The 23,684-nt window shown below is 43.9% G+C and overlaps 1 protein-coding gene across 1 annotated transcript in view; it reads left to right on the top strand.

Moving 5' to 3' along the window:
* The window catches only part of LOC121291560 (antigen peptide transporter 2-like), a 118,736-nt gene extending 95,135 nt beyond the window's left edge, over positions 1 to 23,601 (top strand). Inside the window, exons 6-11 of the mRNA XM_041212919.1 lie at positions 3,362 to 3,490; positions 4,366 to 4,554; positions 6,654 to 6,827; positions 16,895 to 17,054; positions 18,240 to 18,376; positions 23,130 to 23,601. Coding sequence (XP_041068853.1) covers positions 3,362 to 3,490; positions 4,366 to 4,554; positions 6,654 to 6,827; positions 16,895 to 17,054; positions 18,240 to 18,376; positions 23,130 to 23,345 — 1,005 coding nt within the window. The 3' untranslated portion in view covers positions 23,346 to 23,601. The remainder of the gene's footprint in view (positions 1 to 3,361; positions 3,491 to 4,365; positions 4,555 to 6,653; positions 6,828 to 16,894; positions 17,055 to 18,239; positions 18,377 to 23,129) is intronic.
* Positions 23,602 to 23,684: the final 83 nt, after the last annotated feature.

Below are 23,684 nucleotides of genomic sequence, written 5' to 3' on the forward strand. Positions count from 1 at the left end.
CTCGCTCTCTCTCGCTCTCTCTCGCTCTCTCTCGCTCTCTCTCGCTCTCGCTTTCGCTCTCGCTCTCGCTCTCTCTCGCTCTCTCTCGCTCTCGCTTTCGCTCTCGCTCTCGCTCTCTCTCGCTCTCTCTCGCTCTCTCTCGCTCTCTCTCACTCTCTTTCGCTCGCTCTCGCGCTCGCTCTCGCTCTCTTGCGCTCTCTTTCACTCTCTCTCGCTCTCTTTCTCTCGCTCTCTCTCTTTCTCTCGCTCTCTCTCTTTCTCTCGCTCTCTCTCTTTCTCTCGCTCTCTCTCTTTCTCTCGCTCTCTCTCTTTCTCTCGCTCTCTCTCTTTCGCTCGCTCGCGCTCTCTCGCGCTCTTTTCGTTCGCTTTCGCTCTCTTTCACTCACTCTCGCTCGCTTTCGCTCTCTTGCGCTCTCTTTCGCTCTCTTTCTCTCGCTGTCTTTCGTTCTCTTTCGTTCTCTTTCGTTCTCTTTCGTTCGCTCTCGCTCGCTCTCGCTCTCGCTTTCGCTCTCTCTCGCTCTCTCTCGCTCTCTCTCGCTCTCTCTCGCTCTCTCTCGCTCTCTCTCGCTCTCTCTTGCTCTCGCTCGCTCTCTTTCGCTCGCTCTCTCGCTCTCACGCTTGCTCTCGCTCTCTCGCTCTCGCTCTCACTCGCTCTCGCTTGCTCTCGCTCTCTTGCACTCTCTTTCGCTCTCTTTCTCTCGCGCTCTCTCTCTTTCGCTCACTCTCGCTCTCTTGCGCTCTCTTTCGCTCTTTCTCTCGCTCTCTCTCTCTTTCGCTCTTTCTCTCGCTCTCTCTCTCTTTCGCTCGCTCTCGCTCTCTCTCGCTCTCTCTCGCTCTCTCTCGCTCTCTCTCGCTCTCTCTCGCTCTCTCTCGCTCTCTCTCGCTCGCTTTCGCTCTCTCGCTCTCTCTTGCTCCCTCTTGCTCTCTCTCGCTCTCTCTTGCTCTCTCTTGCTCTCTCTTGCTCTCTCTTGCTCCCTCTCGCTCTCTTTCGCTCGCACTCGCTCTCTCTCGCTCTCTCTCGCTCTCTCTCGCTCTCTCTCGCTCTCTCTCGCTCTCTCTCGCTCTCGCTCGCTCTCGCTCGCTCTCTCTCGCTCTCTCTCGCTCTCTCTCGCTCTCTCTCGCTCTCGCTTTCGCTCTCGCTCTCGCTCTCTCTCGCTCTCTCTCGCTCTCTCTCGCTCTCTCTCGCTCTCTCTCGCTCTCTCTCGCTCTCTTTCGCTCGCTCTCGCTCGCTCTCGCTCTCTTGCACTCTCTTTTGCTCTCTCGTGCTCTCGCGCTCTCTCTCTTTCGCTCTGTCTCTCTTTCGCTCTCTCTTTCGCTCTCTCTCTTTCACTCTCTCTCTCTTTCGCTTGCTCTCTCTCGCTCGCTCTCGCTCTCTCGCTCTCTCGCTCTCTCTCGCTCTCTTTCGCTCTCTTTCGTTCTCTTTCGCTCTCTCTCGCTCTCGTTCTCTTTCTTTCTCTTTCGTTCTCTTTCACTCTCTTTCGCTCTCTTTCGTTCTCTCTCGCTCTCTCTCGCTCTCTCTCGCTCTCTCGCGCGCTCTCGCGCGCTCTCTCGCGCTCTCTCGCGCTCTCTCTCGCTCTCTCTCGCTCTCTCGCTCTCTCTCGCTCTCTCTCGCTCTCTCTCGCTCTCTCTCGCTCTCTCTCGCTCTCTCTCGCTCTCTCTCGCTCTCTCTCGCTCTCTTTCGCTCGCTCTCGCTCGCTCTCGCTCTCTTGCACTCTCTTTTGCTCTCTCGTGCTCTCGCGCTCTCTCTCTTTCGCTCTGTCTCTCTTTCGCTCTCTCTTTCGCTCTCTCTCTTTCACTCTCTCTCTCTTTCGCTTGCTCTCTCTCGCTCGCTCTCGCTCTCTCGCTCTCTCGCTCTCTCTCGCTCTCTTTCGCTCTCTTTCGTTCTCTTTCGCTCTCTCTCGCTCTCGTTCTCTTTCTTTCTCTTTCGTTCTCTTTCACTCTCTTTCGTTCTCTCTCGTTCTCTCTCGCTCTCTCTCGCTCTCTCTCGCTCTCTCGCGCGCTCTCGCGCGCTCTCGCGCGCTCTCTCGCGCTCTCTCTCGCTCTCTCTCGCTCTCTCGCTCTCTCTCGCTCTCTCTCGCTCTCTCTCGTTCTCTTTCGCGCTCGTTCTCTTTCGCGCTCGTTCTCTTTCGCGCTCGTTCTCTTTCGCGCTCGTTCTCTTTCGCGCTCGTTCTCTTTCGCGCTCGTTCTCTTTCGCGCTCGTTCTCTTTCGCGCTCGTTCTCTTTCGCGCTCGTTCTCTTTCGCGCTCGTTCTCTTTCGCGCTCGTTCTCTTTCGCGCTCGTTCTCTTTCGCGCTCGTTCTCTTTCGCGCTCGTTCTCTTTCGCTCTCGCTCTGTCTCGCTCTCTCTCGCTCTCGCTCTGTCTCGCTCTCTCTCGCTCTCGCTCTCGCTCTCTCTCGCTCTCGCTCTCGCTCTCGCTCTCTCTCGCTCTCGCTCTCTCTCGCTCTCGCTCTCTCTCGCTCTCGCTCTCTCTCGCTCTCTCTTTCGCTCGCTCTCGCTCTCTCTGTCTCTGTCACTCTCTATGTACAGGATTAGTTCTGTGACTGAAACAAAAACAGAAGATGCTGGAAAAACACAGCAGATCTGACAGCATCTGTGGAGAGAAAACAGGGTTAACATTTTGAATCCATATGACTTTTCTTCAGAGCTAAAGGGAAATAAAAATGTGATTAAATTGATACTGTTTAAGAGGGGTGGAACAGATGAAGCTTGAAAGAAGGCCACTGATTGGTGGAGTCAACGTAGAAATTGCACAAGTTGTCATAAACAAAAGGTCAAAGGATTGTTAATCGTGGTGGTATTGGCTAAAGGAGGTGCTAATGGTGACATTAAGAGTGGAAAGCTGAATGTGATAATGACCGGACCAGTACCACTCTGGAAAGTGTCAGATGGCCCTCCTAGTGGTGGAGTGAGGGGAGGGACGGTGGTGGGAAATAGATTAAAAGCTGGGGGTAAAACAATGAATAAAAATGGAAATAAATTTAAAAAATAATAATGAAACTAAGTTGGGAAATAAATAAATAAATAATGAATATAGCAACAATGGGTTGGGATGGAGGAAAGAATTCATGGTCTAAAGTTGTTGAATATAATATTCAGTCCGGAAGGCTGTAAAGTGCCTAGTCGGAAGATGAGGTGCTGTTCCTCCAGTTTGTGTTGAGCTTCACTGGAACATTGCAGCAGGCCAAGGACGGACATGTGGGCATGAGAGCAGGGTGGTGTGTCGAAGTGGCAAGCGACAGGGAGGTCTGGATCATGCTTGCGGACAGACCGAAGGTGTTCCGCAAAGCGGTCACCCAGTCTGTAGTTCTGTCTCTCTCACTCTGCCCACTCCTTGATTATTTTTTGTTTCTGTGTTTATCTAGCACGTACAGCTTGCCATGCAGCTGATCATGTTGTACTGTGGACAGTACCTGATACACAGAGGACAGATGAGCAGTGGGAATCTTGTTGCTTTTATAATATACCAAACGGATTTTGGAGTTTATGTGCGGGTAAGTTTAACTCCAGTTCCTGCTGGTCTCCTGATTGAAGTGTTAGTTTGCTGCTGAGGTCTCTTGGTAGTTCCACAGTCTGTTCCATTCTCTTCTCTCAGTCCCAGCATGTCCAGCATGGACCAGTGAATCCTGAATTACTCCAGTCCACAGTTTTGGCTGAAGGCTTTAATATGAGTTGGAAGGAAATGAAAGTTGGGAGATTTATATTGTGGCATCTCAGCTCATTGCTGCCCATTCCTGTATATTCCCATCTGATCTCTGTAGATTTCTGTCTAATTCATGTCGGAGTTTCCCACGTTCCTATCCAGTCCCTGTACATTGCTCTTCCATCCCTCCACATTCCCAACTCATCCATTTAAATTTCCATTGCGTTGCATTCCCTGTGCCTTCTCATCCTATACACGTCTGTTACCCTGCTGTTAGAGCCGCACTCATCCAAGTAAGTGCTCCTTCATAACCTGACTTGTGCCTTGTAGGTGGTGAACAGGGTTCGGGGAGTCAGGAGGCGAGTTACTTTTCACACAATTCCTAGCCTCTGGCCTGCTCTTGTAGCTACAGTATTTATATGGCCACTCCCGTTCAGTTTCTGGTCAATGATAACCCCACCCCCCCCAAGGATGTTGTAATGGGAGATTCAGTGATGGTAATACCATTGATTGTCAAAGGGCGATGGTTGGATTCTCTTTTGTTGGAGATGGTCATTGCCTGGCACTTGTGTGGTACGAATGTTACATCCACTTCTGCCATGTGTTTCTGGAACGTTTGTGAACGTGTTGTCTGTGTGTGTCTGTGTGTGTCTGTGTTCCAGTCTTCCTTGTGAGCAAGTGCATGGATACATTCAGAGTAATGCTGATCTCTCTCAATTTGAACAGACCTTGGTTCACATGTACTCCGAGATGATTCATTCAGTGGGAGCAGCAGAGAAAGTCTTTGAATATCTAGATCGGAAGTCCAGTGTTCCGACTGATGGGAAACTCGTAGTCGAGAAACTGAAAGGACATGTGAAATTCCAGAACGTGTCCTTCTCCTACCCAACAAGACCTGACATCCAGGTCTTAAAGGTAAGATTATAATACATTGAAATCACCATACTGCAGCCACAGTATTTATATGTCTAGGCCAGTTCAGTTTCTGGTCAATGGTAACCCCCAGGATGTTGATAGTGGAGGATTCAGTTATGGTAATGCCATTGAATGTCAAGGGGCGATGGTTAGATTCTCTCTTGTTGGAGATGGTCATTGCCTGACACTTGTGTGGCGCGAATGTTACTTGCCACTTGTCAGCCCAAGTCTGGATATTGAACAGGTCTTGCTGTATTTGAACATGGACTGATTCAGTATCTGAGGAGAAGTGAATGGTGCTGAATATTGTGCAATCATCAGCGAACGTCCCCACTTCTGACCTTATGATGGAAAGAAGGTCATTGATGAAGCAGCTAAAGATGGTTGGGCTGAGGACATTACCCTGAGGAACTCCTGCAGTGATGTCCTGGAGCTGAGATGACTGACCTCCAGCAACCACAACCATCTTCCTTTATGCTAGGTATGACACAAACCAGTGGAGAGTTTTCCCCCTGATTCTCACTGACTCCAGTTTTACTAGGGCTCCTTGATGCCACACTCGGTCAAATGCTGCCTTGATGTCAAGGATCAGTCACTCTCACCTCACCTCGGGAGCTCAGCTCTTTTGTCCATGTTTGAACCAAGACTGTTATGAGGTCAGGAGCTGAGTGACCCTGGATGAACCTAAACTGGGCATCACTGAGCAGGTTATTGCTAAGCAAGGGCCACTTGATAGCCCTGTTGATGACCCCTTCCATTACTTTACTGATGATCGAGGTAGACTGTTGGGGTGGTAATTGGCCGGGTTGGATTTGTCCTGCTTTTTGTGTACAGGACACCCTGGGTAATTTTCCACATAGCCGGGTAGATGCCAGTGTCGTAGCTGTACTGAAACAGCTTGGCTAGGGGCACGGCAAGTTCTGGAGCACAAATCTTCAGTACTTTTGGCAGATTATTATCAGGGCCTGTAGCCTTTGCAGTATCCAGTGCCTTCAGCCGTTTCTTGATATCACGTGGAGTGAATCGAATTGGTTGAAAACTGGCATCTGTGATGCTGGGGACCTCTGGAGGAGGCTGAGATGGATCATCCACTCGGCACTTCTGGCTGAAGATTGTAGCAAATGCTTTATCCTTATCTTTTGCACTGTTGTGCTGGGCTTCTCCATTGAGTTGGTAATATTTGTGGAGCCTCCTTCTCCAGTGAGTTGTTGAATTGTCCATCACCATCCATTCACAACTGGATGTAGCAAGACTACAGAGCTTAGTTCTGATCTATTGGTTGTGGGATAGCTTAGCTCTGTCTATCACTTGCTGCTTATTCTGTTTGGTACACAAGTAGTGTTATGTTGCAGCTTCACCAAGTTGACACCTCATTTTTAGGTATGCCTGGTGCTGCTCCTGGCATGCCCTCCTGCACTCTTCATTGAACCAAGGTTGATCCCCTAGCTTGATGGTAATGATCGAGTGAGGGATATGCTGGGCCATGAGGTTACAGAATCTAGCAGTGGATGATACAGTGGATTCCACTGAGACCTGAGATCAGATATTGATGGTAGTGTTACAGTGGATTTCAATGAGATCTTAAATCAGGTACTGAATGTTACATTGGATCCCAGCGTGATCTGAGATCAGGTGTTAAAGGTCATGTTAGAGTGGATCGCAATGAGATCTGAGATCATGTATTGAGGTTGATGTTAGAACGAGCTCTGAAAGGCTTGTTTTAGCTTCCACCGTTTTCACCTCATTGATACGTTCACCCTCTTAGTTCTACTTCCACTCTGTGCTCTTTATGTCCAAAACCAGTCTCCTCAGTTTTGAGTGTTAAACTGTTGTTGGCCACTTGTCAGCCTCTTCTCTTCTCCTGTTTCTATCCTTCTCTAGTCTCTTACCTTGTTTCTCATTCTCTAGCTTGGTATGAGGAACAAACCTGGATCCCCATCCTTTTGTACCAGAGTTCAGACTGTTTCAAAGGGGATGGATTCAGGCCTGAGTGGGTACTAATAATTTGACCTATTTTGCCAATTCCAGACCACATTTGCTGTCTCCAGCATTGCTCCAAGTTGATCTGCTACTTGTGACTATTGTATTTGTGTTTTCAGAATGTGTCCTTTGAGCTGAAGCGTGGAGAGATCACAGCCCTGGTGGGTCCCTCTGGTGGGGGGAAGACTACCTGTGTGGCTCTGCTGGAGCGATTTTATCAACCACAGTCTGGAGAGATATTGCTGGATGGGATACCAATTGAGGAATATGAACACAAATATTATCATAACAAGGTGAGTATGTAATATACACAGGGACAGCGAGAGAGTGTAATATACACAGGGACAGCGAGAGAGTGTAATATACACAGGGACAGCGTGGGAGTGTAATATACGCAGGGACAGTGAGGGTGTGTAATATACGCAGGGACAGCGAGAGAGTGTAATATATGCAGGGACAGCGAGAGAGTGTAATATACGCAGGGACAGCGAGAGAGTGTAATATACGCAGGGACAGCGAGAGAGTGTAATATACGCAGGGACAGCGAGAGAGTGTAATATACGCAGGGACAGCGAGAGAGTGTAATATACGCAGGGACAGCGAGAGAGTGTAATATACGCAGGGACAGCGAGAGAGTGTAATAGACGCAGGGACAGCGAGAGAGTGTAATAGACGCAGGGACAGCGAGAGAGTGTAATAGACGCAGGGACAGCGAGAGAGTGTAATAGACGCAGGGACAGCGAGAGAGTGTAATAGACGCAGGGACAGCGAGAGAGTGTAATAGACGCAGGGACAGCGAGAGAGTGTAATGGACGCAGGGACAGCAGGAGAGAGTGTAATATTGTTGTGGTGTCTTTGATAAACGGACCTCAGGTACAGGTCACGATTGTCTATTTGAGCAATTGCAAAGAGAAAACCATCCCAATGCAGCTTGAGATAGTACGTTGCTAAATTACAAGTGTTCAACATATTTATACATTATTGGTCACGGATAAGAACAGTTTCCAGATTCTGATCTCGTCAACATATAGGTTTACATTAAACAGACATCTCTAGTAACAGGTACATGCACCATATGTCCCTATTTGTTTTCAACCAGGCAGAGACCTTCACTCCTGCCTAAGCTCGGACCATCTGTTCTTCCCCTATCTGTTGAAGAGCACACTTAATCCTAGCTGTTATTGCCATCCTCTGACTCCAGTCCGGCTCCCAAGGCCTTTCTGTTGTTTGCAGGCCCTAAGGCTGTGCAAGGTTCATCTGGTAACCTTTAACTGCCAATGTGCTTGGTAGACCTGGCTACCTGGAGATTTTAAGTAATTCATTCCCTTTCAATAAGTTATTGCTGTATCCCTATGTTTCCCCCTAACAGTCCCCCCTTTTGGTCCTTGGCCTCGCCCAAGGTAGCCAACTATAGTGGTACTGTCCGTCCCTTTACGCACCGCTGCCTATTGATGCTGTCCAGTCATCCAGCTTTGGGTTGTAAAGGGTATCATCAGGCCATCTTTATCATCTGGCCCTTCAATTCAGGCCTCAGGCTTTCTAAATTCCTACTCCACCTGCTAAAACTCCCCCAGCGCCACTTTTTTGTGACTTCCGGGTGTGATGAATCAATTATGTTAGATAAATAATCAATATCAGCTGAAGTATGACTAGGGCATGGGAGATAATCCGAATCCAGGGGTGTATGTGTACGTTCGATCCCCAATTCCACAGAACCTCCCACCATGTGGAAGAATCTATTTGTTCAATATCCGTCTTTAAGGCTCCAACCTGTTGCTGCAGTGTATAGTACTGTATATCTGCTGAGCGTGTTCCCGAATCACGGTTAGGTGCTCTGGCAATAGGGGGATTTCATTGGAGAACTGGTTCAAATACTGTCAGGTTATCCTTAAGGCTTTCCTTGACCTGAATAGTAGTTGTTCCTCTCTTGAATATTTCGACCAGTTCCACTTTCCCTACCCTTGCTGGCGCCTGTGGGTGTAGCACACTGAATGATTATGGATGGGGCTTATCCGGCTGTTCTCTTATTGGATCTTCTGCTATTGCATAGTGATATAATATCTCCCATTTCCTGTATATGCAAGATGGGTCAGTTCTTTTGCAGCCCACGTAGTTTCCATTGTACAGTTTACTGCTGCTTTAAATCCACACTTCACTTCCTCCGTCTCATATACTGGGTGTGCACATACTATTGCAGTAGTCTCTACAGTACACCCCTCTAATGTGGTGCTAACTATACTTCCTTCTTTGTCTACTGCATATGGTGGAATGTCATGATACCTAATATAGTAATCCTCCCGTATAGCCCCAATATTTTCTACTCTATATACTGTCCTGCTGGGTGTTAACATAGGTATGACAGGTATTGCTAATACAATGCCTATTAGCATATTACTATTTACTATACATTCAACATTCATTCTATATACAAGTGTTAAACCTCTGATCTGGCAACCGGTCAAGTCATGACTCCTGTGTCGTGAAAGATTCAATAAATGTTCATTAGTTACCCATAAGGAAACTATCCCTTCATTAATCTGTCTTAAATTCTTTCGGACTTGTTCCAGTGCCCAAGATCCGCATGTGCTGCAAACATCATTTCTGCTCACTTCATCTGAAATATTTTCCCCTCTGTTAATTAATTTGTTGATAGTCCCTGCATGACTTTCGAGCAGGGTAGCCAGGCTTTGGATTAACCGTGTCATGTCCTGGTCTGTATTTAGTTGGGTGTTATGAATTCCCTGTCCCCGCTCTAGAATCTCCTTAAGCTTAAAGCTCAGGGTATGGACCTTCTGGTCACCAGTTGCCAGGTTCTGAATTAACCACTGATATCCCTATATTAAATATCATAGCGGCATCATTTATCAGTCTGCGCTTAGCGCGGTTCCCTCCCAAGCCTGATCACATCTCGCCGTTGAACTGAGATGCTTCACTCATCAGCTGGCCCATTCGAGCTGTATATAATGCTCGAATATGGTTTGAGCACCACTGGGGCGGGGCAATTCTGGATATGTTCGAGACTACGGGTACCAGCTCGTAGTGTACCTTATCATACAAAACTTCTGATTAACCAGTAGCAAACCATACGTCGGACCTGGGTGTATAGTCGGTCAAGGTGGATCAGTCGGTGTGGTTTGAAAGGCTTCAATTATCTCTACTCAGACTGTGGAAGTAAATGTGGAAGGTGGCTGGATAGTGGCAGACCTCCCACATCCGATCTGAAGCAAACGCTTACTACAATTCAAAAGCACTTGTTCTCCTACTGTTACATTTATCATTCCCTGTTGCATGTCACATTCGGTACTGTACGTGCTGTACCAAAGTTCCTCCTGCAGTGCGGGATGAGCAGTGATGATCCCCGACCTTGTTGCCAGTCCTGATAGGCCCATGACCAGGATGGTAGATCTATGGAGACATTAACATCGGCTCCTGTTTTCTGGGTTACCGCTTGGTTAATTGTCATGTATCTTTAACTGTGCATAATGCCTCCATTTACTTCCCGTTCTCATATATACAAGTGCGCATGTGCCACCTGTCATAATTACCTCGTATGGTCCATGCCTGTTCGCTCTGGGCTCAACTTGACCATCACCTTATTCCCCATTTGGGCCGTCGGGGGTCCATTGTTGCTCTTTGGATTTGCCTGTTTCCAAATCCTTAATCACCTGTCGGTCTCTGACTTCCTTCCTTAACTCATGCAATTGCTTACTTACTTCCCTCACATAGTCTCGCATCCTTCCTTTTATTGGTCCTACATTTCCCATTCCTACCATGATTCCCTTGGGAAACTGCATTTCTCTCCTTGTCATTATTTCAAAGGGTGAACCCGGCGCTCCTGCTTGGGGTAGCCCTAAGGCGCATTAGAATATTGGGCTATTCCTTGTCTCTTGAATTGCTTTTATGATTGATGCTTTTTTTTTTAGGTTCATTTCATCCTTTCCACTATCCCCGAGCTCTTTGGCTGGTAGGGAATGTGGAGTGTCTGTTTATATTTAAATTTATACATTTCTTTAATGACTCTTCCTGTGAAATGAGTTCCCTGATCTGAATCCATTTGGATAAGTCCCCTCCACTCCTTCCAGCCTACTGTCTCCTGCTGCTGCCCCATGTCGGACCTCAATTCCTTAAACTGCCAACACAACTCTATAATGTACCTTCTTATCCTATCTTCCAATGACTCAGTATCTTCATTTCCAGTGAAGGTTCTCTCTGGGAGCCGCTTAACTCTGTCTGTCATCGTAGTGCTAATCCTGTGGGCTTACTTTCTCTACCTCGCAGGCACATTAATAAAATCAGTAATACATCTATTTAGCCTTTCTCCAGCTTTCCCTTTACCTGTATCCATCTTGTGGTAAATTGTTGTTAAGTATTATTTCTCCTTACATTTCAATTGCCTGAACTATAGATTCCGTATTGTATCACCTGTAAGTTTTTTCCTGACCATGATCATCCTAAGATTCTCTTGTTCAGTTTCTCTATTGTCAACGAGGATCTCTGTCTCTAGATCTTTGCTTATCTCCCCCTGTGTGTTTCCAGTGCTTCAGTTGATGGCCAGATTATCAAATTCACTTCCCTTAAAACAGTTTGTATGTTATGTCCTTTTTCCCTAACTCTTTCTCCTACTTGCCTCATACCATTTTACACATGCAACAGCTACCATCTTATCTTGCTCAGGTTGCCTGGAGAGACTTTAAAATAAATAAAATATTCTCATAACAGTTTTAAAAACAGAAATCATGCATTGACATGTTCCTTATCTTCTTCTCAAACAACATTTTATTGTCTTAAAAGTAACCCACTAAATTGTGTCTGACCCGTTTCTTTTAGAATTATCCAAGATTTATTAACTCGGCCAAAAATTGGATTCTGCCAAACTTTGTAAAGGTCTTGAGCTTAGCTTCATATTTTGGGAACAGACTTACAAACACAAAAGCTTGCAGCATTTGAATTAGTGCCAATTGTTGTCAGACCTTTTAAAATGAAAATTTCCTTTTGAGAACTTTATCAAGAACCAAACCTCAAATTTTAAACTTTGGAAGAAATGTAATTTGCACTATCAAAATTAAAACAACCTCTTTCTTATCTGTATTGATTTGTATCCAAGTTATAATTCCCGTATGTTTATCAACACATTCTTTATCTTAGAAAGCATCCCAGTGATTCAAAAGTAACCTGTTAAATCACACTGCACTTTACATCTCAAGCCTCAAATTCAAATTACAGTGCTGTTGGGATGCAGATTTCCTTTCATATTTAGTTCATCTCTTCAAAAGAAACCCCTTTTTATCCATTGGAACCACTTAGACCGTGTGTTTATGTCTTTTGGTTTTCCTAGAATCCCTTGAACTTCAGGTAATTTTTTGCCTTCAGAATTTTGGAATACTAACTCATATGAGTTAATGTAACTCGTATGTATCAATCCCAATCAGCTTGGAAGCTGGTGATGCTAGTCTGCAGGGGAGTGGTACAAAGGTTGGTTCATCTAATCCAGCTTTATGATACCTTCAAATTGTGACCCTTTTTGCCAGAAATCTCAACTCAAACCTCATACTCAAAACTTTGGAATGTTTTAGTATACTTTCCCTTTAATCTAACATGGGGCTTTCAACCCTAAAGTGCTGAACTGCATACACAAGTAACAATTTACAGAAGAAAACACATTAAAGCTCACATACAAATGCTTCCTTGCACACAAACATACATTTAGAAGTATGTATTTATATTCCTGTATCCTTAACTTAACGGCTTAAAACTCTCATATTCTAACCGAAACTTCAAATAGCAGTGGGGGAAATAAAGGGGTCTTGAAGGCTCCACCTATAGGGACCGTCAAACTGACGAAAGCTCACATTTCGCCAGCTCCTGTCTGTCATTGCTTATTAACCCCCCTTTTCTCTCTTTCCCCCTCTCTCTCTTCAGTACAAGCAGCTCTTGTAACTTAGATCAATTCATTTTTTAAGTTACAGAAAATTCCGTAGCGGACCTTTCGGGTCCCAATCATCCTTCCACATTTTCAGGAAAATCTTGTCACCTACACTGGACCTTATACACCCCCAATTCATTTCTCCCTCCCCCAAGACTTCCTTAACTGCCTCCTCAAGGTCCCTGTGCAGGGCTGTCGCCTTCTCTCAATCTGGGAAGTCCCCAAGTTTCACCCAGTCATCACTTCTAATCTGTAGGGGCAATCTTCCACAAATATCCCCTGGGCACTTCGCCTTCACCAGTATGTGGGTATCAAGGGGGTGCATTGCATGGAAACCTTGCATTTCCCACAGCTTGGTCCAAAACTCTGGGTTATTATGCCGAGTTTTAAGTTTCAGCGGTTCTTTAATCAAAACCTACTTCTCCCCCGAACTGAATGGCACCTGCTTTACTTTCTCTATAATTTCCTCACCCTCCCCCTATTTCTCAGCCCCCTTTCTCCCTTCAGTTTTTAATTTGCCTTTCCTGACTTTACTTTTCCTAACAGTTACTGCCACAGGGGCCATGGGATTCAACGGGCACAGTAGGGTGGCTGGTTCTTATGACGGCAGATATCTCCTTCAGAGCTTTCCTCTTGATCAGTGTCGCGGAAAGCGGAGTGAACACTCAGACCCAGGAGGTTTGTCTCAGAAGCCTTTATTGAATCATGATATCATGGAGAGCCCAGCAGCACACAACGGAGCTAGCTCGCACCCTGAGGAAGCATCAGAGTACACACATAGTTATAGTAAAAGCATACGTAACAGATGTCATGCAAATTACAAAAGCTGCTTGACCCTTAGTAATTAATAACATTGAAATTTTATCTTTGGCGTGCATATACAACTTATAGTTTATAATTAGTTTATAATTGCGCAGAAACCTTGAGTAGTTACAGAAAACCTTGAGTAGCCCATCTGGCGACTAGTCACCTGGACAGACAACAGATAGCATGACTAGGCCCTGTCTCATGTGCTGATAACAGACCTCCTAACTTTGTTTCAAGGACTCTTGGTAGTTTGTTTATGATACTTGTTTTTCTTCCTTCACAATGGCTGACAGCGCAGGTTCATCTGCTACTGGTGCAAGGAGACTTCGTTGTAGTATTCCGTTATGGTTTAACCACTTAACCCTTTGTTATCCTGTAGATGTATTTTGTTCTCCCACAGTCAGTATCACTACAAGCTGCCGCCACTGCTCTAATCTGTCCTGGATCTGACTTTTGTTTCTCTGTCTCTAATCGACTGGAACTTAGTATTAACCCATCTGCACAACTGCAGGTACAGTGTGATAATAACCATCACCCCTTTCTTTTCCTTATCCTTTTTCTGCTCTATCCACCACTGTTGTTCTCCGGGGGTTCCCTGTGGATTCCACCCCCACCCCCACACTTTCTGCATTTTTGTGATTAGGCTTGACTGTTGTTCCGCTATGATGGAGTGATGGAGTCCTTGGTTCCCCAGTCGAGTTCCATAGTGCTATTCTGTTTCCTTGACAGCATTCTGTTCTTATTTCCCTCTATCTCTGCGTGGTGCGTTCGTACAACCCTAACAACATAGTTACTTGCGGTATGTGCAGTTTCACTTATTGCACAGGGGTCTGGCCTTCCTGCGTGGCTTTGGTTATGGTTATATTTCAAACCTATCTCTGGTAATGGCCCGGCCCTCCCTGCGTGGCTTTGGCACCGCTAGCCCACCTGCACGACTTCGCCTCTTACCCCGGTGCCTCCTATCTCCTGTCCTGAGTTCTTTGATACTTGACCGGACCGTTCTTGGGTAAGCTTACTGCACTAACTACGGATGGTAAATATACTCACCCACTCTGCAGAGCCGTCCCAAGGATCCAAACCGAGTATCCTGCCGACTACGCCAAACTGTTGTGGTCACGTTGACAAACGGACCACAGGAGTCTCAGGTACAGGTCACGTTCATTTATTCGAGCAATTGCAAGGAGAGAACCATCTCAATGATGCTTGAGATAGCACTCTGCTAAATTACAAGTGTTCAACTTATTTATACATTATTGGTCACGTACAAGAACAGTTTCCAGATTCTGATCTCGTCAGCATATAGGTTTACATTAAATGGACATCTCTAGTAACAGGTACATGCACCATACGTCCCTATTTGTTTTCAACCAGGCAGAGACCTTCATTCCTGCCTAAGCTCGGACCATCTGTTCTTCCCCTATCTGTTGAAGAGCACACTTAATCTTAGCTGTTATTGCCATCCTCTGACTCCAGTCCGGCTCCCAAGGCCTTTCTGTTGTTTGCAGGCCCTAAGGCTGTGCAAGGTACATCTGGTAACCTTTAACTGCCAGTGTGCTTGGTAGACCTGGCTACCTGGAGATTTTAAGTAATTCATTCCCTTTCAATAAGTTCTTACTGGACCCCTATGCTCCCCCCTAACAATATACACAGGACTAGAAGGAGAGTGTAACATACACAGGACTAGAAGGAGAGTGTAACATACACAGGACTAGAAGGAGAGTGTAACATACACAGGACTAGAAGGAGAGTGTAACATACACAGGGCTAGAAGGAGAGTGTAACATACACAGGGCTAGAAGGAGAGTGTAACATACACAGGGCTAGAAAGAGAGTGTAACATACACAGGGCTAGAAGGAGAGTGTAACATACACAGGGCTAGAAGGAGAGTGTAACATACACAGGGCTAGAAGGAGAGTGTAACATACACAGGGCTAGAAGGAGAGTGTAACATACACAGGGCTAGAAGGAGAGTGTAACATACACAGGGCTAGAAGGAGAGTGTAACATACACAGGGCTAGAAGGAGAGTGTAACATACACAGGGCTAGAAGGAGAGTGTAACATACACAGGGCTAGAAGGAGAGTGTAACATACACAGGGCTAGAAGGAGAGTGTAACATACACAGGGCTAGAAGGAGAGTGTAACATACACAGGGCTAGAAGGAGAGTGTAACATACACAGGGCTAGAAGGAGAGTGTAACATACACAGGGCTAGAAGGAGAGTGTAACATACACAGGGCTAGAAGGAGAGTGTAACATACACAGGACTAGAAGGAGAGTGTAACATACACAGGACTAGAAGGAGAGTGTAACATACACAGGACTAGAAGGAGAGTGTAACATACACAGGACTAGAAGGTGAGTGTAACATACACAGGACTAGAAGGAGAGTGTAACATACACAGGACTAGAAGGAGAGTGTAACATACACAGGACTAGAAGGAGAGTGTAACATACACAGGACTAGAAGGAGAGTGTAACATACACAGGACTAGAAGGAGAGTGTAACATACACAGGACTAGAAGGAGAGTGTAACATACATGAAATGTAACAGTATCATATTGGCCCAGTGCGTGGATTTCAGTCTATCCCCCACCCCCTCACTCTCTGGAAGAAATCTCCCCTCAATCTCAGCCTCTCTCCATTAGGAGAAGGCCATTCAGCCCATTGACCATGGTCCACTATTAAATTCCATCACATCTGATCTGTATCTTAACCCTATCTACCCACCATGGATCCGTCACCCTTAATACCTTCGATAAACAAAAATCCTACAATCCCAGTGCTTAAATTTTCACTAGACCTCCATGCTCAACAGCGAATGAGAGTTTTAGATTTCCACTCAACCACTGCCCTCTTATTTAATTCCCCCAAGTTGCTCCCTCATAGATTGGCGAAATTATTTCTAACACTCTTATCAGATCAAGACACTTAATAATTGTGGAGCAAAAGCCCTTGTCAGATCTTCAGTGTTATGATGAATAGATCCTTTGTTTTTGTAGTTTCAGCTCCTAACTAAAGCCTCTCACCCCTGGATCAGCTCAGCGAATCTCTCCTGCTCCTCCCCCAGTCTCCCAGGGCAGATGCTAAATGCCTGATCACTCTGATGGAGGTTAAATGAAAGAGTGATGGTACTGTTTTGGAGAAGAGCAGAAGAGTTATCTCGTATGTCCCTGGCCAATATTTACCCCTCAATCAACATTACAAAGAAACATTATCTGGTCAGCAGGACATTGCTGTTTATCAGAGTATTTTAATGCTTGTTAACGGGAGGTGGGTGTTGCAGACAAGAGCAGCATTAATTGACCATTCCTATTGACCCTTAGTATTACTATGTATAAATAGGCTGCCTTATTTCCCTACATTACAACACTCACGACACTTTAAAAAGTACTTCATTGACCTTATCGTGGTTTGGGACATCCTGAAAGATGTTGTTCCTTTCTGTCTATCCGCTCCTCAGTCTCTGTCTCTCTGACTCCCAGCCTACTGGAGAACAGTCTTTTTCAGGACTCAGCCTTCTGCCCTGGTACGCTCCCACAAACACAGAATACAGTGTGGTTACAGAGCGGTGTGTCTGCTGGTGATTTGGAACTAAGTTGGTGTATTTTTGCCCCTCATTTCGCAGTTGGGTCTCGTGGGACAGGAACCTGTACTGTTTGCCCTCTCGGTCCAGGAGAATATCTGCTACGGCCTCCCAAACTGCCCAATGAGTTCCGTCATTGCAGCAGCTCAAAGAGCCAATGCTGATGTATTCATCAAGAGACTGGAGCATGGATACAACACAGGTATCAACACACACCACAGCATAAACCCACTGGGACTTCACAGGCTCTGATTACTTTTAAGGCAGAGGTAGATTCTTGATAAACAAGGGGGTGGAAGGTTATCAGGAGTGGGCAGGAGGTTATAATCAGATCAGCCAAGGTCTTATGGAATGGTGGAGCAGGCTCAAGGAGCCACATGGCCTACTCCTGCCCCCAATTCGTACATTCGAGTGACCATAGCGGCATTGGGAGTGATAAAAGCAAAATACTGCGGATGCTGGAAATCTGAAACAAAAACAGAAAATGCTGGAAAAGCTCAGCAGGTCTGACAGCATCTGTGGAGAGAGAAACAAAGTTAACGTTTTAGAGCCCTGAAGAAGGGTCATACAGACTCGAAATGTTAACTTTGTTTTTCTCTCTCCACAGATGCTGTCAGACCTGCTGAGATTTTCCAACATTTTCTGTTTTTGTGGCATTGGGAGTGACCACCAGTGAGTGCCGCATTAGGAATGACCCCTAGTGACCCTGGCATCAGAAGTGACGCTGGCAGGTGGGATTGACCCTGACATTGGGAGTTACCATTAGTGAGCACAGCACGAGGAGTGACCCTGGCACTGGAGGTGACTAGTGACTGGAGCACTGGAAGTGAACTCGGCACCAGAAGTGACCCTGACAGCACTGGGAGTGATCCCAGCAGAAGGAGTGACCCCGGCACCCAGAGTGACCACTAATGATTCCAGCACCAGGAGAGAACGTGGCACAGGGAGTATCAGCTCGCTTGTGAGCCCAGCGGCGGAAGTGACTTCGCTCGTGAGACCAGCAGGGGGAGTACCTCTCCCTCTTTAGGCTAGCAGCCGGAGTGACCCCTCGCTTTTGAGGCCAGCGGTGGAAGTGACCATTGGTTGGCGAGGCCAGCAGCGGGAGTGACTGCTCATGGCCCCAGTACTGGGAGTATCTGCTTCAGGGTCATGGAAAGCCTTGCCCTGAATCAGTGAAACTAACCGTGCATGACTCTGGCTAGTTCCCAGTGCTAGAGGTTAGCACCGTTCAGCCTGACAGCACATGAACCATTGGAAACCCTGCTCCTCCCTCGCAGAGTAGCCAGGGTATAATCACTAAACCTTTTGCCCTTGCCCACCCCGGGTTATGTGCGTCCCACCATCGATAGTATTCAACCATCGCTGAAACATCTGTGGTTGTGCTCAGATTTAGGAGAAGCAGGTGGACAGCTCTCTGCCGGAGAGAAGCAGAGAATAGCCATTGCCCGAGCCCTCATCCGACAGCCAGAGATACTCGTGCTGGACGAGGCCACCAGCTCACTGGACGTGGAGAGTGAGCACACGGTAAGCAGCTTCCTGATTCATAGAAACAATTACTACTGATGTAACTGGACTATAACACAGTGTCATAGAGTGTAGATTGATGGGGTTTATTACTGATATAACAGGAATATAACACAGTGTCATAGTGTAGCTTGATGGGGTTTATTACTGTTATAACAGGAATATAACACAGTGTCAGAATGTAGATTGATGGGGTTTTATTACTGATGTAACAGAAATATAACACAGTGTCATAGAGTGTAGATTGTTAGGTTTATTACTGATATTACAATGTAACACAATGTCATATATTGATGGGGTTTTATTATTCATATAACAGGAATATAACATAGTGTCTTAGAGCATAGATTGATGAGGTTTATTACTGATATAACAGGAATATAACACGGTGACGTAGAGTGTAGATTGATGGCGTTTATTACTGATATAACAGGAATGTAACAGTGTCATAGAGTGTAGATTGATGGCGTTTATTACTGATGTAACAGGGCTATAAGCCAGTGTTATAGGATGTACATTGATGGGGTTTATTACTGATATAACAGGAATATAACACAGTAACGTAGAGTTTAGAATGATAGGGTTTATTCCTGATATAACAGGGATATAACACAGTATCATAGAATGTAGGTTGATGGGGTTTTATTACTGATGTAACAGAAATATAACACAGTGTCATAGAGTGTAGATTGTTAGGTTTATTACTGATAGAACAATGTAACACAATGTCATAGAGTGTAGATTGATGGGGTTTTATTATTCATATAACAGGAATATAACATAGTGTCTTAGAACGTAGATTGATGAGGTTTTATACTGATATAACAGGAATATAACACGGTGACGTAGAGTGTAGATTGATGGCGTTTATTACTGATATAACAGTGTCATAGAGTGAAAATTGGTGGTGTTTATTACTGATATAACAGGAATGTAACAGTGTCATAGAAAGTAGATTGATGGGATTTATTGCTGATATAACAGGAATATAACAGTGTCATAGAGTGTAGATTGATGGGGTTTATTACTGATATTACTGCACCAAAACAAAGTGACATAGAGAGTAGATTGACAGGGTTTATTACTGATATAACAGGAATGTAACACAGTGACATAGAGTGTAGATTGATCGGATTTATTACTGATGTAACAGGAATGTATCACAGTATCATAGAATGTAGATTGATGGGGTTTTATTATTCATATAACAGGACTATAACACTGCGTTATAGAGTGTAGATTGATGGGGTTTATTACTCACATAACAGGACAATAACAGTGTTATAGAGTGTAGATTGATAGGGTTTATTACTGAAATAACAGGAATATAACACAGTGACGTAGCGTGTAGATTGATACGGATTATTACTGAAATAGCAGGACTATAACACTGATGTAGAGTGTAGATTGATTGGCCTTATTATTGATATAACAGTACTATAACTCAGTGACAAAGAATGTAGATTGATAGGGTCTATTACTGATATAACAGGAATATAACACAGTGACTTAGAGTGTAGACTCAGTGTTTATTCATGATATAACAGGATTATAGCAGTGTCATAGAGTGAAGATTGGTGGGGATTATTACTGATATAACAGGACTATAACACAGTGTCATAGAGTGAAGTTTGGTGGGGTTTTTTACTGATGTAACAGGTATATAACATAGTTTCTTGGAGTGTAGATTGATGGGGTTTATTTCTGATATAACAGGAATATAACACAGTGTCATAGAGTGTAGATTGGTGGGGTTTATTACAGCAATAACCGGACTATAACACTGTCATAGAATGTGGATTGATGCGGTTTATTACTGATATTACAGGAATATAACACAGTGACATCGAGTGTAGATTGATAGGGTTTATTATTGATATAACAGAAATACAACACTGTGACGTAGAGTGTAGATTGATGGAGTTCATTACTGATATAACAGGAATATAACACAGTCTCTTAGAGTGTAGATTGATGCGGTTTTATTACTGATATAACAGGACTATAGTATAGTGACATAGAGATTAGATTGATAGGGTTTATGACTGATATAACAGGAATACAACATAGTGACCTTGAGTGTAGATTGATGCGATTTATTACTGATATAACAGGAATATAGCACTGTGACATACAGTGTAGATTGATAGGGTTTATTACTGTTATAACAGGAATGTAACATAGTGACATCGAGTATAGATTGATAGGGCTTATTACTAATATAACAGGGATACAACACCGTGACGTAGAGTGTAGATTGATGGGATTTATTACAGCTATAACTGGACTATAACATTGTGTCATAGAGTGTAGATTGATAGGGTGTATTACTGATATATCAGGAATATAACACAGTGTCATAGAGTGTAGATTGATGGGGATTATTATTGATATAACAGGACTAGAACACAGTGACATAGTGTTGATTGTTAGGGTTTGTACTGATACAACAGGAATATAACACAGTGACGTGGAGTGTTGATTGTTGGGGTTTATTACAGCTATAACCAGACTATAACGTTGTGTCATAGAGTGTAGATTGATAGGGTGTATTACTGATATATCAGGAATATAACACGGTATCATAGAGTTTAGTTTGATAGGGGTTATTGCTGATATAACAGGAATATAACAGTGTCATAGATTGAAGTTCATTGCGGTTTTATTACTGAATAACAGGAATATAACATAGTGTCATAGAGTGTAGATTGATAGGGTATATTACTGATATAACAGTGTCATAGAGTTTAGATTGATAGGGCTTATTACTGATATAACAGGAATATAACAGTGTAATAGAGTGTTGATTGATGGGGTTTATTACGGATATAACAGGAATATAACAGTGTCTTAGATTGTAGATTGATAAGTTTATTACTGATATAACAGAATGTAACACAGTGTCATAGAATGTAGATTGATAAGGTTTATTACTGCTATAACCGGACTATAACTCTGTGTCATAGAGTCAAGTTTGGTAGGGTTTATTACTGATATAACAGGAATATAACACAGTGACACACAGTATAGTTTGATAGGGTTTATTACTGATATATCAAGAATATAACACAGTGGCTTAGTGTAGATTGAAAGGGTTTATTACTGATATAACAGGAATATAACACTGTGTCATAGAGTGAAGATTGATATGGTTTATTACTGATATAACAGGAATATAACACAGTTGCATAGACTGTAGTTTGATAGGTCTTATTTCTGATATAACAGGAATATAACAGTGTCATAGAGTGTCGATTGATAGGGTTTATTACTGTTATAACAGGAACATAACTTGGTGACGTAGAGTGTAGATTGATGGGCTTTATTTCTGATATAACAGGATTATAACAGTGTCATAGAGTGTAGGTTGATGGGGTCTATTACTGATATATCAGGAATATAACACAGTGTCATAGAGTGTAGGTTGATAGGATTTATTACTGATATAATAGGAATATATCAAGTGGCATAGAGTGTAGATTGATGGGGTTTATTACAGATGTAACAGGAATATAACAGTTATAGAGTGTAGTTTGATAGGGTTTATTACTGATATAACTTCAATATAACACAGTGGCATAGAAGGTAGTTTGATAGGGTTTATTATTGATATAACAGGAGTATAACACAGTGACGTAGAGTGTATATTGATTGGGTTTATTACTGAAATAATAGGAATATAACACAGTGTCATAGGGTGTAAATTGATGGGGTTTATTACTGATATAACAGGACTATAATACAGTGTCATAGAGTGTAGATTGATAAGGTTTATTACTGCTATAACCTGACTATAACACTGTGTCATAGAGTCAAGTTTGGTGGGGTTTATTACTGATATAACAGGAATATAACACAGTGACATACAGTGTAGTTTGATAGGGTTTATTGCTGATATAACAGGAATATAACAGTGTCATAGAGTGTAGATTGATAGGGTTTATTACTGATATAACAGGCATTATAACACAGTGACATGGAGTGTAGATTGATGGGGTTTATTACTAATATATCAAGAATATAACAGTGACATAGAGTGTAGATTGATAGGGTTTATTACTGATATAACAGGAATATAACACAGTGACATACAGTGTAGTTTGATAGGGTTTATTACTGATATAACAGGAATGTAACAGTGTCATAGAGTGTAGATTGATGGGGTTTATTACTAATATATCAAGAATATAACAGTGTCATAGAGTGTAGATTGATGGGGTTTATTACTAATATATCAAGAATATAACAGTGTCATAGAGTGTAGATTGATGGGGTTTATTACTAATATATCAAGAATAAAGCAGTGTCATAGAGTGTAGATTGATGGGGTTTATTACTAATATATCAAGAATATAACAGTGACATAGAGTGTAGATTGATGGGTTTTATTACTAATACAACCAGACTATAACACTGTGACATACAGTGTAGATCTAATGGAGCATTAATATGCTGTCGTGGAGAGCAGGATTGGAGAAGTGGTCCCTACAGCATGTCATTCATTGTGTTAAATTGACGCACTTTGTTTACTGTAAACATGGTGGAGTCGCTGAGGGTTGGGGCATTCCCCAGTTTTACCCCCACCCCTGGTGAATTGAGCACAGAGTGAGGGTGTGGAATGCCACACCTAGCCCAGTCAGTGCCCACTTGACGGGGTGAGTGAAGTTAAAATTGCCCCTGCTTATGGAGAGATTCTGGGGTTATGCCACACTGTCAGTGTCCCTGTTGCTGACATGTTCTGCTGTCTCCCCAGATCCAGCAGACCTTATCGAGGGACACGGGGCAAACCATTCTGGTCATTGCGCATCGCCTGAAGACTGTGGAAAAGGCTGATAAGATCATTGTGATTGACAATGGGAAGGTGGTGGAAGCGGGAAAACATGAGAAATTACTGGAACAAAAAGGCTACTATTTTCGCCTGCTGCAGAGACTGTCTCATAATGGGGAACAGGAACATGCTCAGTTTTAACAAAACTGTGCAGAATAACACAGATCAGGACCATGTTAAGCACACTGTGGAGCACCTGAGTGCAGAGGGCTGAGGCTCATTGATGCAAGTCACCCTCCTCTTAAATCCATATGCCCTTAATTTTACAGTTTTAGTCTCTTCTGTTTTGTTTCTGTGCATTTTGAATGGATCTACTGCTGTAATCACTAACGGAGCCAACACTGTTAAGTCTTGTAATTAGAAATAGGCAAGTAAACCACGTTTCAGTTACTTTGTATTTACAATTCACTATCCTTCTTTATTTCATGCCGAGAACGATGGAAGTTTCACACAGCTACACATTTTGCAGACTGAATCACA

Source organism: Carcharodon carcharias, chromosome 19, assembly GCF_017639515.1.
Source record: "Carcharodon carcharias isolate sCarCar2 chromosome 19, sCarCar2.pri, whole genome shotgun sequence".
Taxonomy (NCBI): Eukaryota; Metazoa; Chordata; class Chondrichthyes; order Lamniformes; family Lamnidae; genus Carcharodon; species Carcharodon carcharias.